Consider the following 23512-nt stretch of genomic DNA (forward strand, 5'->3'; position numbering starts at 1 on the left):
ACCCTACAAGTGTTTCATGATTCTTGTGAGGAGGATTTGAGGAAGAGTTTGGATAAAACAAAAACAAGGAAATATAATCATCCACTTGAAGAGAGACTTGCCCTTAAGGAGCAATCTAATAATAGGGAAATAAGGGTCATGAAGGTGATAAAGGTGACACAGTCATGGTTATGAGCAGTGACGAATGCAATGCTGCATATTAGAAATGCTCCAAGATAATACTACATATGAGGAGAGTAAAGAGTTTGACATCAAGAAATGTTTTTCAATTACTGATAGGCACCTGAATGACTTATTCAGTCAAGGAAATATTGATCATGAAACCTTTATATTTTTACAAGTTGAGCTACCAAAGAAGGCAAGAATATTTGGAATTCTCAAAGTTCATAAAAATCAATTAAATCCTCCATTTAGACCAGTAGTGGTTGTTGATAATTATAAGACTGAACTTACCTCCTTTTATCTTGACTACATTCTGAAACCTATTGTACAAAAATCAGAGTTCTGTCTCAAGAACTCTTGGTATCTGCTGGAACTTTTGAAAGACACCCACATATCTACTGAAGAATTTTCATTTGGATCTACAAACGTAACCTCTTTGTATATGTGCATTGAACAGGAGACAGCCAATAAATTCATTATGGAGTATCTATCGAGGTTCACTGATTTCAATAATACCTTGATTAACACAGTGAGCATCTTACTTGAGATCACTCTCAATAATGATTTCACTAATACATTGATTAACACAGTGAGCTTCTTGCTTGAGATCATTCTCAATAATGATTTCAGTAATACCTTGATTAACACAGTGTGCTACTTACTTGATATCACTCTCAATAATGATTTCAGTGATACCTGTATTAACACAGTGTGCTTCTTACTTGAGATAATTCTCAATAACGATTTCAGTGATACCTTTATTAACACAGTGTGCTTTTTATTTCATTCTTGATAATGATTTCAGTAATACATTGATTAACACAGTGATCTTCTTACTTGATATCACTCTCAGTAATAATTTCAGTGATACAGTAATTAACACAGTGAGCTTCCTACTTGAGATCACTCTCAATAATGATTTCACTAATACATTGATTAACACAGTGAGCTTCTTGCTTGAGATCATTCTCAGTAATGATTTCAGTACTACATTGATTAACACAGTGAGCTACTTACTTGAGATCATTCTCAATAATGATTTCAGTAATACTTTGATTAACACTTGATATCACTCTCAATAATGATTTCAGAGATACCTTTATTAACACAGTGTACTTCTTACTTGAGATCATTCTCGATAATGATTTCAGTAATACATTGATTAACACAGTGATCTTCTTACTTGATATCACTCTCAGTAATGATTTCAATGATACATTAATGCAGTGAGCTTCCTACTTGAGATCACTCTCAATAATGATTTCACTAATACATTGATTAACACAGTGAGCTTCTTGCTTGAGATCATTCTCAGTAATGATTTCAGTAATACATTGATTAACACAGTGTGCTACTTACTTGATATCACTCTCAATAATGATTTCAGAGATACCTTTATTAGCACAGTGTGCTTCTTACTTGAGATCATTCTCGATAATGATTTCAGTAATACATTGGTTAACACAGTGATCTTCTTACTTGATATCACTCTCAGTAATGATTTCAATGATACATTAATACAGTGAGCTTCCTACTTGAGATCACTCTCAGTAATGATTTCACTAATACATTGATTAACACAGTGAGCTTCTTGCTTGAGATCATTCTCAGTAATGATTTCAGTACTACATTGATTAACACAGTGAGCTACTTACTTGAGATAATTCTCAATAATGATTTCAGTAATACATTGATTAACACAGTGAGCTTCTTACTTGATATCATTCTCAATAATGATTTCAGTGATACATTAACACAGTGAGTTTCTTACTTGATTTCACTCTCAGTAATGATTTCAGTGATATATTTATTAAAACAGTGTGCTTCTTACTTGAGATCATTCTCAATAATGATTTCAGTAATACATTGATTAACACAGTGAACTTCATACTTGATATCACTCACAATAATGATTTTAGTCATACCTTTATTAACACAGTGTGCTTCTTACTTGAGATCATTCTTGATAATGATTTCAGTAATACATTGATTAACACAGTGAGCTTGTTACTTGATATCACTCTCAGTAATGATTTCAGTGACACCTTTATTAACACAGTGTGCTTCTTACTTGAGATCATTCTCGATAATTATTTCAGTAATACATTGATTAACACCATGAGTATCTTACTTGATATCACTCTCAGTAATGATTTCAGTGATACATTGATTAACACAATGAGCTTCTTACTTGATATCACTCTCAATAATGATTTCAGTGACACCTTTATTAACACAGTGAGCTTCTTACTTGAGATCATTCTCAATAATGATTTCAGTAGTGCCTTGATTAACACAGTGAGCCTCTTACTTGATATCACTCTCAATAATGATTTCAGTAATACACTGATTAACACAGTGAGCTTCTTACTTGAGATCATTCTCAATAATGATTTCAGTAATACCTTGATTAACACAGTGTGCTACTTACTTGATATCACTCTCAATAATGATTTCAGTGATACCTTTATTAATACAGTGTGCTTCTTACTTGAGATTATTCTCAATAATGATTTCAATAATACCTTGATTAACACAGTGAGCTTCTTACTTGATATCACTCTCAATAATAATTTCAGTGATACCTTTATTAACACAGTGTGCTACTTACTTGAGATCATTCTCAACAATGATTTCAGTACTACATTGATTACACAGTGAGCTTCTTACTTGAGATCATTCTCGATAATGATTTCAGTAATACCTTGATTAACACACTGTGCTTCTTACTTGAGATCATTCTTGATAATGATTTCAGTAATACATTGATTAACACAGTGAGCTTCTTACTTGAGATCATTCTCAATAACATTTTTTCTTTTGCTGGAAAACACTGCAAACAAAACTCCAGGGTTGTTATGGGGGCAAGGGTGGCCCCTGCTTTTGTCAACCTCGTCATGTCATGGTGGGAGCAAAAATACTTTAAATCCCACAGTTTATTCCAAAATATGGTGTTTCACAGGTGTTTTATTGATGATCTCTTTATGGTATAGATGAGCTTTGAAAGTGAATTTGGGGAACTACTAGAATGGTTCAATTCCAGCACTTCCTTTTTGAAATTTACGATCAGTGATTTTAAGATGCATAAATGTTTTGGACATCAATCTATCTTTTGATCCATGTGGCTATCATATCAACAAAAAGATCAAAAGAAAAAGACACCTTTGTAAATAATTATTTACACAGGCGTAGTCAGCATCCACGCCACATGAAAAAAGAAATGGTGAAAGGACAGTTTATAGGACCTGGCAGATTAACAAGAAATGGAGACCCTGAATGGTTCTTTTCATTGTTAAAGGCTATGATAATGACTGGCTGGCTAACATTATTAGTGAAATCTATTTGTTGCATACTGGTAAGGCAAGACCAGTCCTTGATAAAGGTCAAACTTTATGTTCCTTAGTCAGAGAAGATACATACACACATACACACACACACACCCAATCTAGTTTCCGTATTGGCTATAGGCATACCTTTTCACTCCCCATTGCCACTGACATCACCATAATCAGAAATATCTTGCAGAATAACTGGAAGATTATTTTTGATAATGGGGATTTTACTAAGATTCTAGATGATCATCCTTTATTCACTTATAAATTAACTAATTGCATTAGATCCATCCTAGAAAGATACACTGGCCCTAAGAAAATGAATCACAGTATCTTTGGGAGTTTTAAATGTGGCATCTGTAAGCAGTACTGCTTTACTTCCAACACAACAAGTATAGTACCAGAGGTAAAGTTGCAATTCTAAAGACGTAGTCTAGTTAGGTTTATGTGATTCAGGTACCTGCTTCTATGTTGGTAAAACTATAAAGAAACTGGCATGCAGAATTTATGAATACTCGCGAGTGATTAGAAAAGGGGACACTGGTAATGGCTTCACAAGACATTCTCTATAGTGTAATAACTTTAAAAACTTTTGATTTTTTTTGTGCTGGACTCTGTTGAAATGAATATCTTCTGTGCCAACTACAAAGTACTATTAGAGTGCAGAGAGTCTGTATGGCAGATTGGGCTTAATGCTGATCTGTTTCCTGGTCTGAGCAAGAGTCTGAATATAAAATGTTTTTTGCAAGCACAGAGTTTATAAAACATTAAACGAACAGCTCTTGATGTATATAATAACGTATATATAGTTTTTTACATAGTCCTTTAAATTTTTATGCGTTTAGTTTTTATTTGTGTTGTTTCTTTAAATTTCTTTGATCATTGACTGTGACAATGTGAAGTATTGCCAGGTATGCCAGGAGAAGTAGGGCAGTGGATGTGTAACATATGGCAGCACAGCAAGCCGGAACTTTGTAAAGAATTCTATGTCATTTGCATATCAAACTGATTTGTACAGATGCTTGTGTTAAAAATGTATTTTTAAAGCTGCTTGTGTTAAAAATGTACCAACAGTGTGTCCTGCTGGACAGAAAAAGAAATATACTTGCATGTCAGATTGTATTATAATTATTGAAATTAATATTGTAACAGAGGATACTGGAAGAGAAGAGGTTAAGCTCAGCTCCATCTAACTTTGAAAAATAGTACAACATTAACTTACTTAATTTTGGCCATAAAGATTGTATCTTACAATTCTGATTGCAGCCAGAAACAACATTTCTATGCCAGAGAATGATTTATTAGATCCTGTAGGAAGAGTGGATGTGTTTTGTTGTTTTATGACTTCCTGAAGTGACAACAGGTCTTAGCAAAGTTCTATGTGTGTATATTATTGACACATAAGTGCTAAATCCTGGCAGCTACTATCCAAGGGTATAGTTTGGGAACCAGAAGTCAGATGACCAGATGTATGTGATGTCATTCTGTAATGTAGGGGAAAAATGATGTTTTAACACTAGATGAGACTGAAGTCTCAGAGTACTCTATTTTTGAAACCTGACAAAGAAGAAAGACCATTAACCTACTTCATCTTGCCTTGCTCTAGTAAGTGACCAGGGAATAGCAATTCTTTAGATCAGTCAGGAAATATAGTGATATTAGTTAATTACTGTTTTCCTGTACATGTGCAAACCCATTCATTTGTGTTATTTTAATATTTCCTGTGATTGAAACTCTGGTGTTTATTGTACACATAAACTGTCTTTTCTTGTTCTTTTATTATTTATTATTAAACATATTTAAACATTTCATTGTGGCTGGTCCTTTAGATTATATTGTAACCTTTGAGAGTACTCATATCTATTTGGTGACTCTGGAGCCACTCCTGAAAGCCTTACTGTATTGTCCAAACACTATCATTTGTATTATTATTAACTGGCTGGCTTGTAAAGTATTTTGGGTGGTTGGAGGGTGGCATAATGCTTGAGATGTTTGCCTCACAGATGCAAGATATAGAGTCTGATTTTCACCTTTGCAGGAAAATTGGCTAGGCTTAATGTGACCTGAAAACGTAGCTAGCCTAGTGCTCAACTATGAACCTATGAACCTATATGCATCTTCACAGAGACCTGACTCAGGACTATGAAGTCTACCCCATTACTGCAGGTGTTCAATGCCCACCACACTAGATGAAGGCACTAAAGGTTGCAGTGCCTATATATTTGTAAAACAAAATATCACCTCCAGCCTCTTTAGATAAGATAATGACCTGAAAATCATCCATGTCTAACTTACTATTAACAAAATCCCTTACCACATCATAGCTAACTTTAGGACCACCATCTTGACCCATGCCTCCTACCTGATTAGTATGTAGCTCCTATGCATTAGGCCAAACACCATTCTCCTAGGGATCATCAACTACCCTTCATTCAATTGGGAAACGTACACATTCCATAACATGTATGCCCAGAGATTAAATACAAACTCTCTGGACCAGTTAGTCCATATCCCACCAAGGGGAGACAAAATCCTGGACTTGGTCTTAATTAATAGGGGTTAGCTCTCTTCCCCAACAGTTGTTATTTCCTCCTTCAGAAAATTGGACCATAAATAAGTCACATTCACCATAAGAGATGGAAGCTGGAAACATCCTCAAATACCACTACATTCAGAGATTATGGAAAAGCTAATCTTTTAAAACTGAGTGATGACCTGGTTGAATTCAACATTCCCCCTCCATGCTGATGCCCCCACTACAAATGTAGAATCCTTTGCTGTCAAATTCTATGCACATGTGAATAGCTGGATAGATGCATCTGTCTACCTTTGAAGCATAGACAGTGCCAAATTTAAAAATAAACTTCTCTGATGCAATCCAAATATAGATAGTCTACACAGTAAAAGAAAAAAATCATTGTACACAATAATAAATGTAATTATCAAGATATCAAAAATGCTTTTGCTAAACTTAACAAGGAATTTCAGTCCATGTTTAAATCAACCAAAGCTGGATATAATGTAAAAACATCCACCCATGAAAAAGAATGCCATGTTAGAATCCTCAGAAACAAGACCCAGCACTGCACAGAGGTAACAGTGATGATATCACATGCTTAGACCCAGAGGACATAGCCAGTCTACTAGCTGATAACTTTAGCTCTAACTTCACCCCCCTCTCCCCCCTGACATTTTCCAATTACATACCCTGCATCTACACCACTCCCCTTAAATCTCTCATGAACAAGAGCTCAAAGAACTTTCCACTGCCAAGAAAACTGCTTCTTTGGGAGTGGATAACGTACCAGGCTGCCTACTGACCAGCCAGAAACAGGATATGTCAACCCCTTTACAGAAGCTAGTCATTATCTGTCTCCAAACAGGCTCTGAGACAGACAAATGGAGGACAGCAACAGTCACTGCATGCACAAAGGTGAGGCTGACCCAAGTAAATATAAATTCATAAGTCAGCGCAGCCTCACATGTAAGGTTATGGAGAGTATCATTATGGAATTACTAAAGGACATATGTAACCTACAAACTCTTGAACCAAGCCAGTTTGGTTTTGTCAAGAGTAGATCCTGCCTGCTTAACCTGGTTGACTTCTTCAAGATGGTTATTGAAATAATGGATGGGAAAAATCAATACACAATGCATATCTAGAATTTGCAAAGGCATTCAACACCATTGCACTCTCAGGTATTGTTGATAAACTCTTCTGCTAAATGTCAAACCCTGTGTAACTCATTGGATAATAAACTGGATCACAAATAGAACTCAGGAAATTAGGTGGCACTATGTCCTCCCAATGCCTTTTCACTAGTGATGTACCCCCAGGGTTAAGTCCTTGGGACTCTCCTCTTTGGCATTCATTTCTCGGAGGTCAAATATAATGTAAAAGATGTGTGGATGACCATATTTGCAGATGGCTATACATTTGGTTCCATCATAAACTCTCCAGGTAAACCCAGGTGCTCAAAGAGAGTCTTTAACTCATTACATCTTAGTGATGCCTCCAGGTGAATCTGCTGTTAACTCCTACTGATGCCTCTAGGCACCAAATATTGCTTGTTCATATTTGCATCAATAATTCCAAAACCATGCTATGTACAAGGTTTAAAAAAAATATTCTTAACTTAAAGCTAACACAATAGCAAACTCAATTGCATTAATATTTGACCTATGTCTAGTGCAGGTAAATAGAGATTAACTGTTGTTTTTATAATATTACTTTATATAGATATAATTTTCATATTTTAATAAATATCTCAACAACCAAGTAACACAGACAGAACTCCTTAGCCTCATATGAAACCTCTCAGCTAGATTAATAAAATGCTGCTCTGCTGTCAGTACATGTGTAACTTGAGTGGTTGCTGAGATATTGTAAGTTGTTTACAAAATATTACAAACTTAAATAGTTCCTGTGTTTACTGTGACATATAAAAATTCGGTTTAAGACCTAGAACCTAAGGAATTCTACCAGCATAAAAATAGTTTGCGCTGAAGAGTTTGCCATTTATACTTCTTTCATTATCCTTATGGTTCCAGATATATGAACATTTGTTTGAAATGTGAGGACATAACTTGATTCTGTCAAAGGGCTTAGGCTCCATCCATTGGAAGTTACAGAACAAACTTCCGGAGCTCCATTGGAGTGAATGAGGTGACAAACAAATATCTGGTGCCATAACCATGGACTAAATCTAAATGTCAAAAAATGAAAAATAGTTTCCTTTAGCAAGCATGATGTCCCCTGTAGCTAGAGACCTTGAAACCTATATGAACAACAACTGTCCTTTGATCACCACGCATCCACTGTTTTAAAAAAGTCCTTTTGAATTGCACCGCTTATTAGTAAGGGTACGGCTTCTATGTCCAATGATGTGATCATTCCACTGGATTCAGCACTTATTAAGCTGTTCATTCAGTATAATTCCCCTTTTAGCATGTACCTATCCAAACACTTAAGACAACTTGAATGACCACAATACTTTCTCACCAAGAAAATTAAGGGCCTAAATCAGAAAATTTACATTGATCATCTCAAAACCCTGTCCCTCTTCTCATTATCAGAGAAGCTACTGAGGGGTGATCTCTGTCTTGTGGACAGAGACTCAGCAGACCCTATCCTCTCTGATCTACTGCACAGCCACTAGTCCATTAGTGAAATAAAGATCAGCTGAACAGGTCTTAATCTCTTCTGCAACATAAATAGAATATGTTCGAGGGATAGATATGTATCACAGAGAATACCACTTTTTGGAATTGTCTTCCTCTCCATATAAAGCAAAGTATTTTTCTTACTCTGTTTAAACGTAATCTGGAAGAAAGCATGAGAAACCACAGATTCACATTTGGTTTATCACCCCTATCCCTTCTTGATAGGGACAACATGTAAATGTGCTGCCCGATTCTAGGTTATTTCTATTTAAATTACAAGGATTAAAAACTTCATCGGAATGCTGGGCTTGACATTTACAAATCTTCACATATCAATAGCCCAGTAAGTACCTATGAACCTATAAGAATTGTTTTATTGATAATAGCAATTTTCTCATAAGTTAGTTTTTGTGTGTGTTTATTTATTTATTTATTGTTTTTGTTGTTGTTGCTTTTTTGCTATTTTTACTGTTATTTACTTTCTGGGGTTTGATTTAGGTGGGGCAATATTGTCTTTAGAGGGAGATTGTGTTTGTGTAAGGATTCTGTGGATAAAGTATGTGGTATTACTTTTTCTGTTGCAGTGAATGAGAAATGTAGTCAATATTTTGAAACAGGAATCTATTAAACTAACAGCTCTTGATGTACATAGTAATGTATATAGTTATGTACATATTCGTTTAAATTCTTATTTTATAGTTTAGTTTTTGGTTGTGTTGTTTCTTTAAATTTCTTTGAACATTGACTAATTGAAGGTGGCTGGGGATTGGTAGTGTGATGATGTGACATATTGCCAACTATGCCAGGAGAAGTAGGACAGTGGATGTGTAACATATTCCAGCACAGCTAGCTGGAACTTTGCAAAGAAATATATGTCATTTGTACATCAAACTGATTTGTACAGATGCTTGTGTTGAAAATGTATTTGTGAAGCTGTTTGTGTTAAATATGTATCAAATGTACAAACAGCATGTCCTGTTGGACAGAAAAAGAAATATACTTATATGTCAGACTGTATTATAACTATTTAAATTAATATTGTAACAGAAGATACGGGAAGAGAAGAGGTTAAGCTCAACTCCAGCTAACTTTGCAAAATAGTATGAAATTAAATTACTTAATTTAGGCGATAAAGATTGTATCTTACAATTCTGATTGCAGCCAGAAACTAAATGTCTGTGCCAGAGAATGGTGTATTAGCTCCTGTAGGAAGAGTGGAACTGTTTTATTATTTTATGACTTCCAGAAGCTACAACAGATCTTAGCAAAGCTCTATGTGTGTATTATTGACACATATGTGCTAAATCCTGGCAGCTTCTAGCCAAGGGATGTAGTATGGTAACCAGAAGTCAGATGACTAGATGTATGTGATGTCATTCTGTAATCTAGGGCAAAAATGATGTTTTAATACTACATGAGACTGAAATCTCAGGGAACTCCATTTTTGAAACCTGACAAAGAAGAAAGACCACTGACCTACTTCATCTTGCATTGTTCTAGTATGCATTCTTCTAGTAAGTGACCAGGGAATAATAATTCTTTAGATCAGTCAGGAAAATATAGTGAGATTAGTCAAGTACTGTTTTCCTGTATATGTGTGAATCTATTCATCTGTGTTATTTTAATATTTCCTGTGATTGAAACGCTGATGTTTATTGTAAATACATATTCCATATTGTCATGTTCTTTTATTATTTATTATCAAACATATTTAAACTTTTCATTGTGGCTGGTCCTTTAGAGAACATTTTCATTTTTGAGAGTACTCATGTCTATTTGGTGACTCTGGGGCCACTCCTGAAAGCCTTACTGCATTGTCCAAACTCTATCAATTGCATTAGTATTAATTTCACTCAGTATAATTGGGTACCCTTGTAAGAGCCTTACAGTAGCTGGCTTTGGAGTGTCTGGTGGCAGTAGCTACCTTATAGTCTGGGCAGAGGGACATAGCTACTAAATCTGTGCCAGTCTTTCCCAGGTGTGTGTGTGTGTGTGTGTGTGTGTGTGTGTGTGTGTGTGTGTGTGTGAAAATCAAATCTAAAACAGTGTATGTGTCAGCTGCTTGGAGCAGGGATACAGAGCACTGGTTTAACAGATAGGGTGGTGGAGGACTGGGCTTGGTCACTTGGCTGAGGACTCAACTATACAGTTGTGCCAGTGGGAACTCTTACTGGGGACCTGGAAAGAGAGAGAGATAGAAACACAGACCCTGAACTTAGCATGTTCCCTGTGTGCTCTTAAGGGAAATTGTGCTTTGTGCAGACAGCTGCATCTGGAAATACTGTGTGTATCTATTTTTATTCCAAGTGAGCGTAGCTCTCCAGTGTCAGAGGTGAGGATTAAAGCTCCTTGACTACTGGCCCAGAGAGGAGGCATCACAGGTTATTTTGAACATGTGATTTGCTTGGTACTGTTTTTAACTTAGAGGGCTGCTCCCTTACCCCTTTGTTTCCCATTGTTGTTTGTGAGGAGAGTCCGTTTGAATTAGCGGGCTTCTCTTCTGGTTAGTGAACTTGCTGTTTGTTAGGCTTTAAAGCCTTTTTTCTCAAAAAAAACTTGAATTGTTTAGACTAGTTCTTCTTGTGAGCTTAGTTGATACTGCTAAGTTTCGGTTGTTCAGACTGTAGTGTAGCTTTGCTCTGTTTTTTTTAATTTGTGAGAGTCATCCTTTGCAGGACTGCATAGCTGTTTAGTTTTGGTATAAGTCCTGATTATGTCCAAAGACCCCAAAGAACCAAAACCATCTGGTTCCAAACAATGTGATAAGTGCATCCAGAAGATGCCCCTTACAGATGAGCACACCGGTTGTGTTTATTGCCTAGGTGCCCTTCATTTGCAAGAATCTTGTGCTTTCTGTCATGCCTTCAGCAGTAGAGTACTTTTAGAACATAAAAACAAGTTGATAATGCTGCTTAAGAACTCTTTCACAGAGGTTATGGAAGGGTCTCAGAGCTCTAAATCTTATGAAAAATCACCCTCTTCTTCTAAATCTGAGAAGGCAGGTAAAAAGACTGCTTCTTCAGCTCCAGCATCGGAGCTGCCTAAAAATGGTTGGAAAAGAATCTGGCTCAGAACCAAGGGCTCTTGGTTCAGAAAAGTCTCCCTCTTCGGTTCCAACTGTAACTACGAAGCTGACAGACTTTCTTCTTAAGAGCCAGTCCCCTGTATTGGAACCTGTCACTCCAACATTAAGGTATCTGCTCCTACAAAGAGTGAGATTGCCATCTTTATCCTCTCGGTCCTCCAGAAGTTTATCAGATGATGATGTGGAGTGAGTGGTGAAGAGACTCCTTCGAAACACTGGAGTTGGCAAAAATTCTGTCAACTCCGACCCAAAAGGAACCGTAGCCAACAAGGTCTCCCCCCTTCTTCGGTTCCTCCTCCTCTGACTCGACCTGGGGTTTTGGAGCCAGAGTACTTGGGTCTGATCATAGTGGAACCATTGGAACTGAGACCTCCAACAGGATCGTTGTTTCTGACATCTGCTCTGACTACCTTGGCTCCATTGAAATCTGAGAAATCTAGGAGCCGACATTCTCCCATCGGGTCTGGGGAGGGGAGTAGGATTGGACAGCTGTCTGAGCAGATTCTACCTCTTGGGGCTTCTGCACGGTTGAGCTCGGCTCCTACATTGGCTTTGAAGCCAACCACTCTGCTTCAGGGTCAGTCTTTTGGTTCTTCAGAGCCAGGGTCCTCCTCAGAGCAGGGTGAGGGGGCTTTTGAGCTAAGGGATAGTGTGCTGTCACCTCCGATGGCTCCACTCTTGGGTTCAAGTACTCCTCCCCTAAAGTGCCTCTGTTGGTCTCAGTCCCATCACTCCCACCCAAGTGCAGAGACCCTAAGCCCCAGAAAGCCCCTGCAGGTGAGACTATCTCTTCCAAACCTTCTCCAGAGTACCTCTCTGAGGAGGTGCCTCAGAAGAGATTGTGCAAGAGGAAGCACATAGACTCCCCGGATGAGTCTATCACCTCAGACACCGGCATGGATGATTCAGAAGGGTCCCCACTGCCCCCCTCTGAATATGTCTACTTTGCAGCTGGAAACCCACCAGTCCTTCAGAGGATGAGTGAGTATACCTGGAAGCTTTTGGGTCTCACCCTACCACCTCTTGGATGTATCCTCCTTTTGCCCAATTGATGAATGTTACTGCTCGGAAGGCATGGGGCTCTCCAGGTACAGTGGAGCTTATTCCAAGGAGGCCTAATAAATTAATTATAGCACCCACAGAAAAAGAATTTCTAACCAAAGGTGTCCCAGTAGATGCTATGGTGGTGGCGGCGGCCACCAAGAAGGAATTGTCAGAAACTTCCTCATCTGTTCATTCACCGAATATAGTCTTGGATGATGGACAGATATGGAAAGTGTACCTTTTCTTCAGCAGCATTTACGCTTTGATTTCTGAATTACTTGACCCATTTTATGAGACTACAAAGAAATCTCCTGAAAGAGCTAGGAGATCCCCTTCAGGGCACTGTAGCTGCTGGAATTTTGGATAAAGCTATCCACCCTAAACTCCATGGTTAACTCCTCCGTGCGACTGATTTCATATGCAGCCAATGGAGCGAGTAGAGCAGCAGTTACAAGAATTTCCTTAAGGAGACATTCCTAGATGCATGTATGTAACTTTGTTGAACCCTTCAAGTCTTCCTTCATTAATGCCCCTTTTGATGGCTCATCATTGTTTGGGCTGAAAGTTAAAGAGACCTTGTCCAGGTGTAAACAGGAAGGAAAAACTCTGTCTGCCATAGAAATCCATTTTCCATCCCCCACTAGACCTTATTCCAAAGGTCAGAGAGGGGGTAAAATGAGGTTCTGCAAGTCCCAAAGAGTATTTCCCAATGCACATGGTGACTCTTTCCCCAGGGCAGAGGGGGAAGCAACAATAGAAGATGCCGACCTTGTAGCAGAGGGGGTCCACAGAACCAGGGTGACAGGGATTCTTTCCTTGGAAAGCCCTTTCTGTGCTCCTGAGTGGAGGCCTGCCTGTCTGTCTCTGGAGGCCTGCCTGTCTCTGGAGGCAGTTGGGGAATGCTTATCATTCTACCCAAACGTCTGGCTAGAAATCACACAAGACAAATGGGTACAAACGATCATATCCAGAGGTTATTACATGCCCTTTTCCACTCCCCCTTTGGAGAAACAATCTGTCCCAGACATTACAACCAGTCAAAGGTACTAGACAACATTAAACGTACATGAGTTGCTAGAAAAAAACGAGTCATCCAAAATGTCCCCGCAGACCAGATTGGATCCAGAACTTACTCAAGGTTCTTTTTAGTTCCAAAAAAAGACAGGGGACTGGAGACCCATTTTGGATCACAGCAGATTAAACAAGTCCTTCAAGAAATCAAAATTCTGGATGGTGACACTGCAGTCAATATTTCCCTTTCTGGGGAAAGACAACTGGATTTGCTCAATAGATCTCCAAGATGCATGCTACCACATAAAAATGGACAGGCAATCCAGAAAACAATTATACTTTTGGCTGGGAGCCAGTTGTTACCAGTTTCAAGCCCTGCCCTTTGGTCTCACTACAGCCCCCAGAGTGTTCACCAAATGCATGGCAGTGGTTACGGCTCACTTGAGGTGCTTGGGATTCCGTGTGTTTCCATACCTAGACAACTGGCTCCTAACTGCACCACCAAGCATCTACTAGTGCAAGCAAGGGATGAAACCATTCATCTCTGTGACAAGCCAGGCATTACCATAAATCTGCCTTGTTGCCTTCACAGCATCTTATATTCTTAGGCGCAGAGTTAGACTCAAGGGAAATGTTGGCCAAACTTACCCCTGAAAGGATTCAGTCCCTACACTGTCAAATCAAAAGCTTAACATCCAAAAGAAAAGTACAGGCAAAGACTATCTTGCAGGTTCTGGCCACCATGGCAGCTGCAATCATTTTAGTACCTCTAGCACATTTGCAGATGAGAGTCCTTCAATGGCTACTTTTCTCCCAGTGGTCCATGCACAATCTACCACTGTCACAGATTTATCACAGAGTCATGCAAAAAAGACCTACAGTGGTGGCTTAAAATGACTCAGTTGACCACAGGCCATCTGTTTGTTTTTCCATAACCAACAGCCACACTGACCACGGATGCTTCTCAGATAGGGTGGGGGGGCCTTATCTGGGAAAGACTATCCAAGACATCTGGCAGGAACATGAGAACCACTTGCATATCAATATCCTAGAGTTGAGAGCGGTGCTCTATGCTTTGCAAGCATTCCAGGACTCTCTCCTGATAGGAACTAAATTCGCAATTCAGACAGGCAACATGTCAGTAGTGTGGTACATAAACAAGGAGGAACCAAATCCTACCCTTTATGTTGAGAGGCACAAAGAGTATGGCAATGGCCTGTCACTTCTCCATGATTTCTGACAGCAATGCACATCCCGAGGAAATCCTACATGATAGCGGACAAAGTCAGCAGAGCCATTCTGATGCCTCATGAGTGGTCCCTAAAACAAGAGGTTGTGGAAGAGATTTTCCACAAATGGGGCCAACCATGCTGCGATCTTTTCGCCACGTCCATGAATGCTAAATGCAGCAGCTACTTTGCCCTGATTCCCCCTCCGGGTAAGTCACTGAGGGATGTGCTCATACACGATTGGCTCCCGGGACTACTTTACGCCTTCCCTCCCTTTCCCTTGATACCAAAGGTCCTTCAGAAGGCCAACACATTCAGAAGCACATTGATTTTCATTGTACCATACTGGCCTTGGCAAATTTGGTTCCCCTTTCTGTGGTCCCACCTCCAGGAGGAACCGTGGATCCTGGACCCAGTTCCAGACCTTCTGACCCATTCGTCTGGGACATTCCATCCATCTATCCAGACCCTAAAGTTGACAGCGTGGTTGCTCCAGTTTCAGAAATAGCAAGGCTCCATGACATCTCCCCAGCAGTTAGACATATTTTGATTTCTTCTCATAAGCCTTCTACCAGAAAACTATACTCTAGCAAATGGAAAAGATTTTCACACTGGGCCTCCAAACACAACACAGATCCCTTTACAGCTTCCATCACAGCAGTGCTAGAATTTCTCCCTAAACTTTTTAAAGAGGGTGCGGCAGCAGCTACAGAGTCCAGCTAGCTGCTATATCCAACTTTCATACTGGGAAATGGGACTGAAAATCATGTCCCACAAACTCTCTAAGGCCTTTCTAAAAGGGACTGTGCTGTTAAGTCCTCCAGTCAGAGAGCCTCTAGCTCCATGGGATCTAAATTTTGTTCTTTCCTCCTTAATTATGCCTCCCTTTGAACCTGCATCATCATGTGACATAAAGTTTTTGTAATGGAAGACACTTTTCTTGGTGTCCGTTACCTCTGCCAGATGAGTATCTGAACTCCAAGCTCTATCTATATGCAATCCTTACATAGTTTTTCACAAAGACAGAGTCTCCTTATGTACTAATCCTTCCTTTCTACCTAAGGTGTACTCGGAGACCAGTCTAAATCAATCTAATGAATTACCAGTGTTCTTCCCAAACTATGGCAACAGGACAGAATATAGACTACACCAGTTGGGTGTACATAGGCAGTTGCGCTTGTACATGTATAGAACTAAAGTTTTCAGGAAGATGGGCCAATTATTTTGTATTCTTTTCAGATAAAAAGAAAGGACTGTCAGTCTCAAAAGTGACACTGTCGAAATGGCTCCACAGATTGTATTTCCTTCACATATAGCACTCAAAACAGACAATTACCAGGCTAAGTGAAGAGCCATTCCACAAGAGCTATTGCAACTTCCTCTTCCTTCCACGCCAGACTGCCTTTAGATTCTATTTGTGCAGCAGCCACATGGATAAGACCTCATACCTTTATCACTCATTACAAAGTAGATGTGGCCTCCTGGAACAGGGCTTCCTTTGGGTCCACTGTTCTAAAGAGTTTATTCCCTTGAGCCACTCAAGAAAGAAGATGCTAGGGATATTGTCCCAACCAGCATAGAATGAAGGCGAGATAGGACAACATAACATTAAGAAGTTATGTACTCACCATAATGTTTCTTGTCCATCTTGCCTTCATTCTTGCATCCCGCCCTCCTTCCCTCTCCTTCGCTCCTGGAGGATTGGGCAGATAATTCTATTTTTTATTGGATTATGGAATCTCTGATTCTGTTCTGGGTCTTCTCTACACAAGTTGATTCATTGTTACACGGTGTTTATGCTTTCTCTTGTAAACAAGATCTGGGTAATCTTCCCTGAGGATCATGGAATAGGGCATAGCCTCTTGCCAGTGGAAGCTCTTGAGCTTTGGAATTAGGCCGAGTCGGAACCGATGCTCGGTTCCAAACCCAACCAACATAGAATGAAGTTGAGATGGACAACAAACATGGAACATTATGGTGAATGCATAACTTCCTATTTCCTGAGTCATATTCAGAGCATTATCCTGCTATGCAACAGAGACGGTTCCCTTTTTCCAGGTTTACACCATACTTCACCATCATATTTCTGATGCAATTACAACATTCTTTGCAAGTGTCTTGTGTAATTATTTTCTAAAGATGTTTTGCAATGGCATATGATATGTCTCTATTTAAATGTTCACCATATACATAATCATAAATGTTCTAAAAACTACAGACTATGGCTAGCATTACTTTCTCAGTCTGTTCATACCTATTTTGTTCATCTGTCAGTCCCCCTGATGCATAGACAATATGTCTGCACGCTTGCAGAAATACTTTTCCTAGCCATTTCTGGTTTGCATCTACTTGAAGCATTGTAATGAATGATGCATCAAAATATTTAATAGGTGCAGTAGTTACTAATATTTTAGTAGATCAAAGCTTTTAATCTGCTCTTCTGGACAACTCCAGAATGAATTCCTGCTCAAATAGCTTTATTAGATGTACAGTTATACCTAATAATGAGGCATGAACTTAGGCAGGTATTGTACCCATCTTAAGCTTCTCATTAATGAGGGATGGCCTCTTAGAGTTTGCATATTTTGTAATAGCATATGCCTTATCAGCATTAACAGCCATTTAAAGTCATTGTGAGTGAAGTGTTCAACGGCTTTTAAAACTGTTTGTGTTTCTGGTGCTCTTTTTTGGTGGTCACTCTCTTTATGGCAGTGCCACAGCAGTGAGTCTCTTACAGCTTTAATAGCTGTAATGCACAGTGCTGGTACACTTTTTTCTGTAACTTTTCTATTACATCGAAGCTGGTAAAGCTTCGTGTGTTATTAAGAATTATATTCGGGTTGGGTCTTTCTGATCATAACTCAGTTGTCAAGTTTCATCTCCCCAGTTTCATTCTTGGAGTGACTTTCTTGATATCTATGTCTCAAGCACATCACAATGTGGTTCTGATCAGAGACTCAGTGAAAGTCCTCTATGTTCGTGCTGACTTTCATCTTTGGCAGGGTTTTCAGTCTCTTCCACTATAAGCATTACCATAATTCCAGGAATGCATCCAGCCTTTGGAATCTAGTAAAACTGATTTACCTTATTTATGCACTCAAAAATGGTGGTGGCCACAGTGGTGCAGCGGTTAGCATTGCCACCTCACAGCAAGAGGTTCTCCAGTTCAATTCTTGGCTGGGATGCCTTCTGTGCAGAGTCTGCATGTCCTCCCTGTGGTCACGTGGGTTTCCTCCAGGTGCTCCGGTTTCCTCCCACATCCCAAAGACATGCTGTAGGTGGACTGGACACTCTAAATTGGCCCTAGGTGTGAGTGTGTGCCTTCTGTGGAAGGTTGGATGCCGGGATGGCAACTTGACACCGTAAAACTCCACTGCCAATCATGAGCAGACAGGTGATCCGCTGTGGCGACCCCTAACTGGGAAAAGCCAAAAGAAGAAGAATATGCACTCAAAAATGGAGCAAAGATGGTGAGAGTTATTTATTTATTTTTTTATTGGGGTAATGATCTGAGGCATAAGGACCCATTTCAGCCATAGCCCAGGTTGCAATAAAGTTTTATAGTTTAAGTTTACAATAATTTTACAATAAAAATTCACAGTATAATCTTACAAGTGAGACTATGTACTTTATTATAAAAGCTTGTCTGTCAGTTAGTTCAAATGAGTTAGGCTATGAGCTGTTTATGAGCTGTACAAGGTTTGATTCCCTCAGGCTTCATTTGTCTACTGTGTAACTCTGAGCAAGTCATTTAACCAGACACTGCTCTGGGGCATTTGAGAAATTGGGCTAGGCTCAAAGGTTCAAAGACTGCATGCCTAGTCACTACCTATGAAGTTAGCAACTGCAGTTAAGATGACGTGCAGAATGGTCAGAACAACAGCAGCTGTAGCTGTTCTTTTGTTCTTTATGACCCTACCCAGAGTAAAACTTTTCACTCAGTTCTCTTCAAGATTTACAAATCTTAAGTGCCTTTGATTTCCAGATATCACTGAAGACCGAATGTGCAGACCCCACCTAGTTAAGATATGGACTTATTGACTTAAAGTGATGCTTATGGTTTATGGTGTATTAAATTCCCAAAGAAGCAGATATTTGTACGTACTCATGTCTGATGAACATTTATGGTATATTACACTCCCAGGAGAATTAGATACATCTGTACTCTTCTGTCTTTCTTAATACGAGCTGAAGTAAATGCGTACTTCCTTATATGCCCTACATTTTCAGAAGAACAAGATTTTTTCACCTTCAGTAATATCTAAAAGTGAATGTGTGCGGACTTGAAAAAGGAGGAGGTTGAACAACTGTGTCCATCTATGATAAGTAACTAGAGTAACTGGGCATGTGATGCTATGTTAGGAAATATTTACTAATTTGTTTATTTATATGTATTTGTTTACTGGGAAAATCTGACTGCACAAAAAAGACTTTTTAGCAGGGGCCCAGGGAAAATGCTCTAGATAAATACATAAAAAAATACAAAACAAGACATGAAGAATAATGTTTTGGAGGAGGAATGAGTTTTAAGGGAAGGCAGGTATTGAATCAGCTATGCAATGTTTGACAATGCCGATATAGATGATTATATGTGGTGAATAATGTTTGCAACTGAAAATATGTTAATATGGTTCAATTTCATTTATATAAATGTATGACTGCATATATCATAAGTGAAAATTCAATAAAAATGTTACTTGTTTAAAAAAATGGGTTTGACTGACATGTTCAGCCAGGATTTAGGGGGTTATTTATACTGACACAGAAAAGTTTTGGATTGTTTAGTAAATTTTCTATAAGTTAAAATAGTACTTTTTTCTGATCAGATAAGCAATGGTTTAATTTCATATACTGACCAATGTAACCACAGAAGATGTATCATGTCCAGTGGTGGTCGGTGGTGGTATGCTAAAGCCCAAGGGCTGGATTGTAAAAGATTGACATAGCAGAGTGTTTTTTTTTTTTTTTGCTGAGAAGTGCTCATTGCTCAGAGCTAACAAAACAGATCTTCACACACACACACACACACACACACACACACACACACACACACACACACACACACATAGAATGACGATACAGGGTGAAAAATATATGGGTCTATGTTCAGCTACTGAAAACAATAAAACACGAACGGCTAAATCTCAAATGGAAAAGAGTGAAACAAAAAAGCAGCGAACAAGGTCATCATCGAAAGGCCATAGTCAGCCAACATCGAAAACAAAATCAACCAAGGTGGAGGCCCCCCCCCCCCCAGCTATATAAACCAACTCTAACATCACACTACAGGGGGAATAGGGCAAACTTAAAAGGTTTCCCTTCACTTACAGTACGCATCATGTTACTTCCTGGTTGTTGGCCAACTATGGCCATTCGATGAATTTATTCTCGTTGATGTCCTTGTTCGCTGCTTTTTTGTTTAGCTCTTTTCCGTTCGAGATTTACCTGTTTGTGTTTTATTGTTTTCGGTAGCCGAACATGGACCCGAAAAGTATGCCCAAGGACTTGTAACCACAGAACCAACAACAACAGTAGCCTTCACATGCTAAGCTGTTTTAGCATGTTAGATACATCATGCTGTGAACCTGTCTTATAATGTCATCCTATAAGATACCATGTAAATGAATCACATGATGACCACAGCTGATCATATCATACTCAGAGATGTAAGAGATTCTGCATACAAACGACAGGGAGCCTGAAAAGAAATGAATACATAAGTAAGTAGAATGGAACAGAGTATTACAAAGCTGTGGCCACAGAAATTATCTAGGAGACAGAATTTCTGTTTATGTGGAACATTACATAGGGTGGAAGGTGAGAAGGGGTGCTGTACAAAGGCAAAAAAGAAAATCCATTTACGGCCAATGAATGCATAGTTATGCAGTTACAGGAGTCCAGTCTGCCATAAGGCTAGGTGAACACAGATGGTGATGAAATTGCGGGGTACATATCAGAAAATTGAGGAGATACTACAGTTTGGAAGGACAGGAGGAAATGAAAACAGCTGGAACAAAGACTACATAGGAAACAAGTGAAAGATAGGCTAAGAGCCTAAAAATTATAGGAGAACATATGAATCTATTTTTGGACAGCAGTGGTACGACAGACCATGAACAGTAGATGACGGTGGACCATTCGGGGTGCTACCTGTACTCTTCCATGTGTAACTCTGCCTTTGTACATTACGCATGTTTAACTGCCTTCTTATATGGGTGGCACCTTATTAACATTGTTGGTGACAGGGCCAACCAGGAGTTTGGAGCTGAATTTTCAGTAATTATTTTGAAATTTGGTATTGGAATAGTGACACCCATTAAGGCTTGCATAATGACTCATTTGCAAATATGAAAAGAGAACTAATAGACATTTTCTTTTAGGATCATGTATGTTGTAACATCAGTCACAACCTCAGGGTACTATCTCTTCCTAAACATAAATTGTTTTGGAATCCAGCTGCTTGTCTTGGAATATCTGAAAGTTTACACAGGCCTGAATGAACATTCTTGACATGGTTTACCTACACAGTGTGGCAGAGTACTTCCAAAATGGTTGCTATTTGAAATTATAAATACAAATTTATGTTGTTGTTTTTAGTGCAGCATTTTTTTACTCTTTTACCTGTTCACCTTGACTTGACCATTACCCACAAAGCAAATCTTGTTGCTCACCTGCCATTTTTCGTCACAATCATCTCATTCGTGATGGCTTTAAACTGGTTCCAAAGTTCGGCATCATCTAATGTGACCAAAAGCTGTTTCTCAGTTGGATCTCCCTTTTCTCGACCAGCCTGCAGCTCATTCTCTACCACGCTGAGCAGACGAGAGACAGTGGCACCTTCTGCACCAGTGGTTCCACCACATCTGCTGCCACTATCAGTCGAACCACAGCAAACTGAATCATTCATGCCTGCTGCTACAGTCCAAGAAAATATCCAGTGGCAATTAAACACTTCCCAATAAGGGAGGATGGCTTTTCCTTTTCCACACGTTGGGCAATGTTGTGCACAAAGAAAGGTTCACATATGTTGTCACATTTGCACTTGCTTCCTCACTCCTTATACGGTGTTTGCCCAGAATTAGTTTTACAAAATGTGTTTATAATGTACAGTCCTCAGCAAATCATCCTACGAGACAGGAAAATAAACATATTGTAAAATGATAATGCATTAAATTGCAGAACGTTATTCTAAATGGATTATTGTAGACTACTCATTGGTTAAACACTTCAAACCAAAATTCTCTCTTCCACACAAGCAACTCAACATTTACTGAGTAAAAAAAAAAAATAGAGAAACTACATTTAAGACCGTAATGTGATACAAGCGTTTTGGAATGTGACTACCATTAAATGAGGTTCATTATTATGAATCTGTTGATAAACCTGTAAAGTGAATACTCATATTTTCAAAGTATTACAGCTAATAATCTTTAATTTGCAGTTGAATTACTTTAAAATACATGTGAGTTGAACTGGATTGACTAAAACAAAAAAATAAGCACTACATTCCTGATTTCTATACTGGACAGGTTATATTAACTGACAATAGTACGTTCAGAATAGCAATACAATGCTGATATGCATCAGATATTTGATTGTTAGGAAAATGAAAAAAATAATGATTTCAATAATGTTTAAGAGTTGTTACATCTAGGGACAATACACTGTTCCTATACAAGTTGTGTGACCCACCATGCACCCCTCTGAGGTTTGGGAGGAAAGGTAAAGAAATAATGGCCACACTGTCCCCAGCCCAACACAAGTTATAGTGACCTCTGAGGTTTGGGAGGAAAGTTAAAGAAATAATGACCACACTGTCCCCAGCTCAACACAAGTTATAGTGACCTCTGTGGTTTGGGAGGAAAGGTAAAGAAATAATGGCCACACTGTCCCCAGCCCAACACAAGTTATAGTGACCTCTGAGGTTTGGCAGGAAAAGTAAAGAAATAATGACTTTGTCCTCAGCCCCCACACAAGTACAGTCACCTGTGTACACCTATGTACAGGGCTGCTTTTAGACTAGATGTGGTTGGGGCAGAGGCAATAACTAAGCCCACAAAAACCAACTTATGCAGCCTTAGTGTGTGGGGGCCACCAGCCCCCAGAAGTTCTGGTCTGGGTATTCTGTGATGCATTTATCCTTTATTTTTTGAGAGATGACTGTTAAGCTAAGCAAGTGACAACTAGGTCAGTTACTTTCAGCCAAGCAGCTCCTACCAAGCGTTTATAGCCACTTCTATCTACAATTTGGACATCTGACTGTGATAGAAAAGGATGACCTAGTAATGAATTTCAACTTTGTTATTGTTAGAAAAAAAACAGTTGCCAAACATTAAAATAAATATTGCATACTGCTTTACTCAATCACATTAGTCCTGCAAACACAAAATAATAAACAAGCAGCAAGAAACTAGTTTTTTTTCCTGCAAGAAGACAGCAAAAGCAATTATGCCTTCACAACTACATTTAAAAGTTGTGAGATCTCT

The 23512-nt window shown here is 38.9% G+C and overlaps 1 protein-coding gene across 1 annotated transcript in view; it reads right to left on the bottom strand.

Moving 5' to 3' along the window:
• TBX19 (T-box transcription factor 19) overlaps positions 1–22147 on the bottom strand; it is a 584718-nt gene extending 562571 nt beyond the window's left edge. The window contains exon 1 of the mRNA XM_044072087.1: positions 21698–22147. Within this exon, the coding sequence (XP_043928022.1) occupies positions 21698–21933 (236 nt within the window). The 5' untranslated portion in view covers positions 21934–22147. The remainder of the gene's footprint in view (positions 1–21697) is intronic.
• Between the last annotated feature and the right edge of the window lie 1365 nt (positions 22148–23512).

Source organism: Protopterus annectens, chromosome 5.part0 (assembly GCF_019279795.1).
Source record: "Protopterus annectens isolate FY-2018-M chromosome 5.part0, PAN1.0, whole genome shotgun sequence".
Classification (NCBI taxonomy): domain Eukaryota; kingdom Metazoa; phylum Chordata; order Ceratodontiformes; family Protopteridae; genus Protopterus; species Protopterus annectens.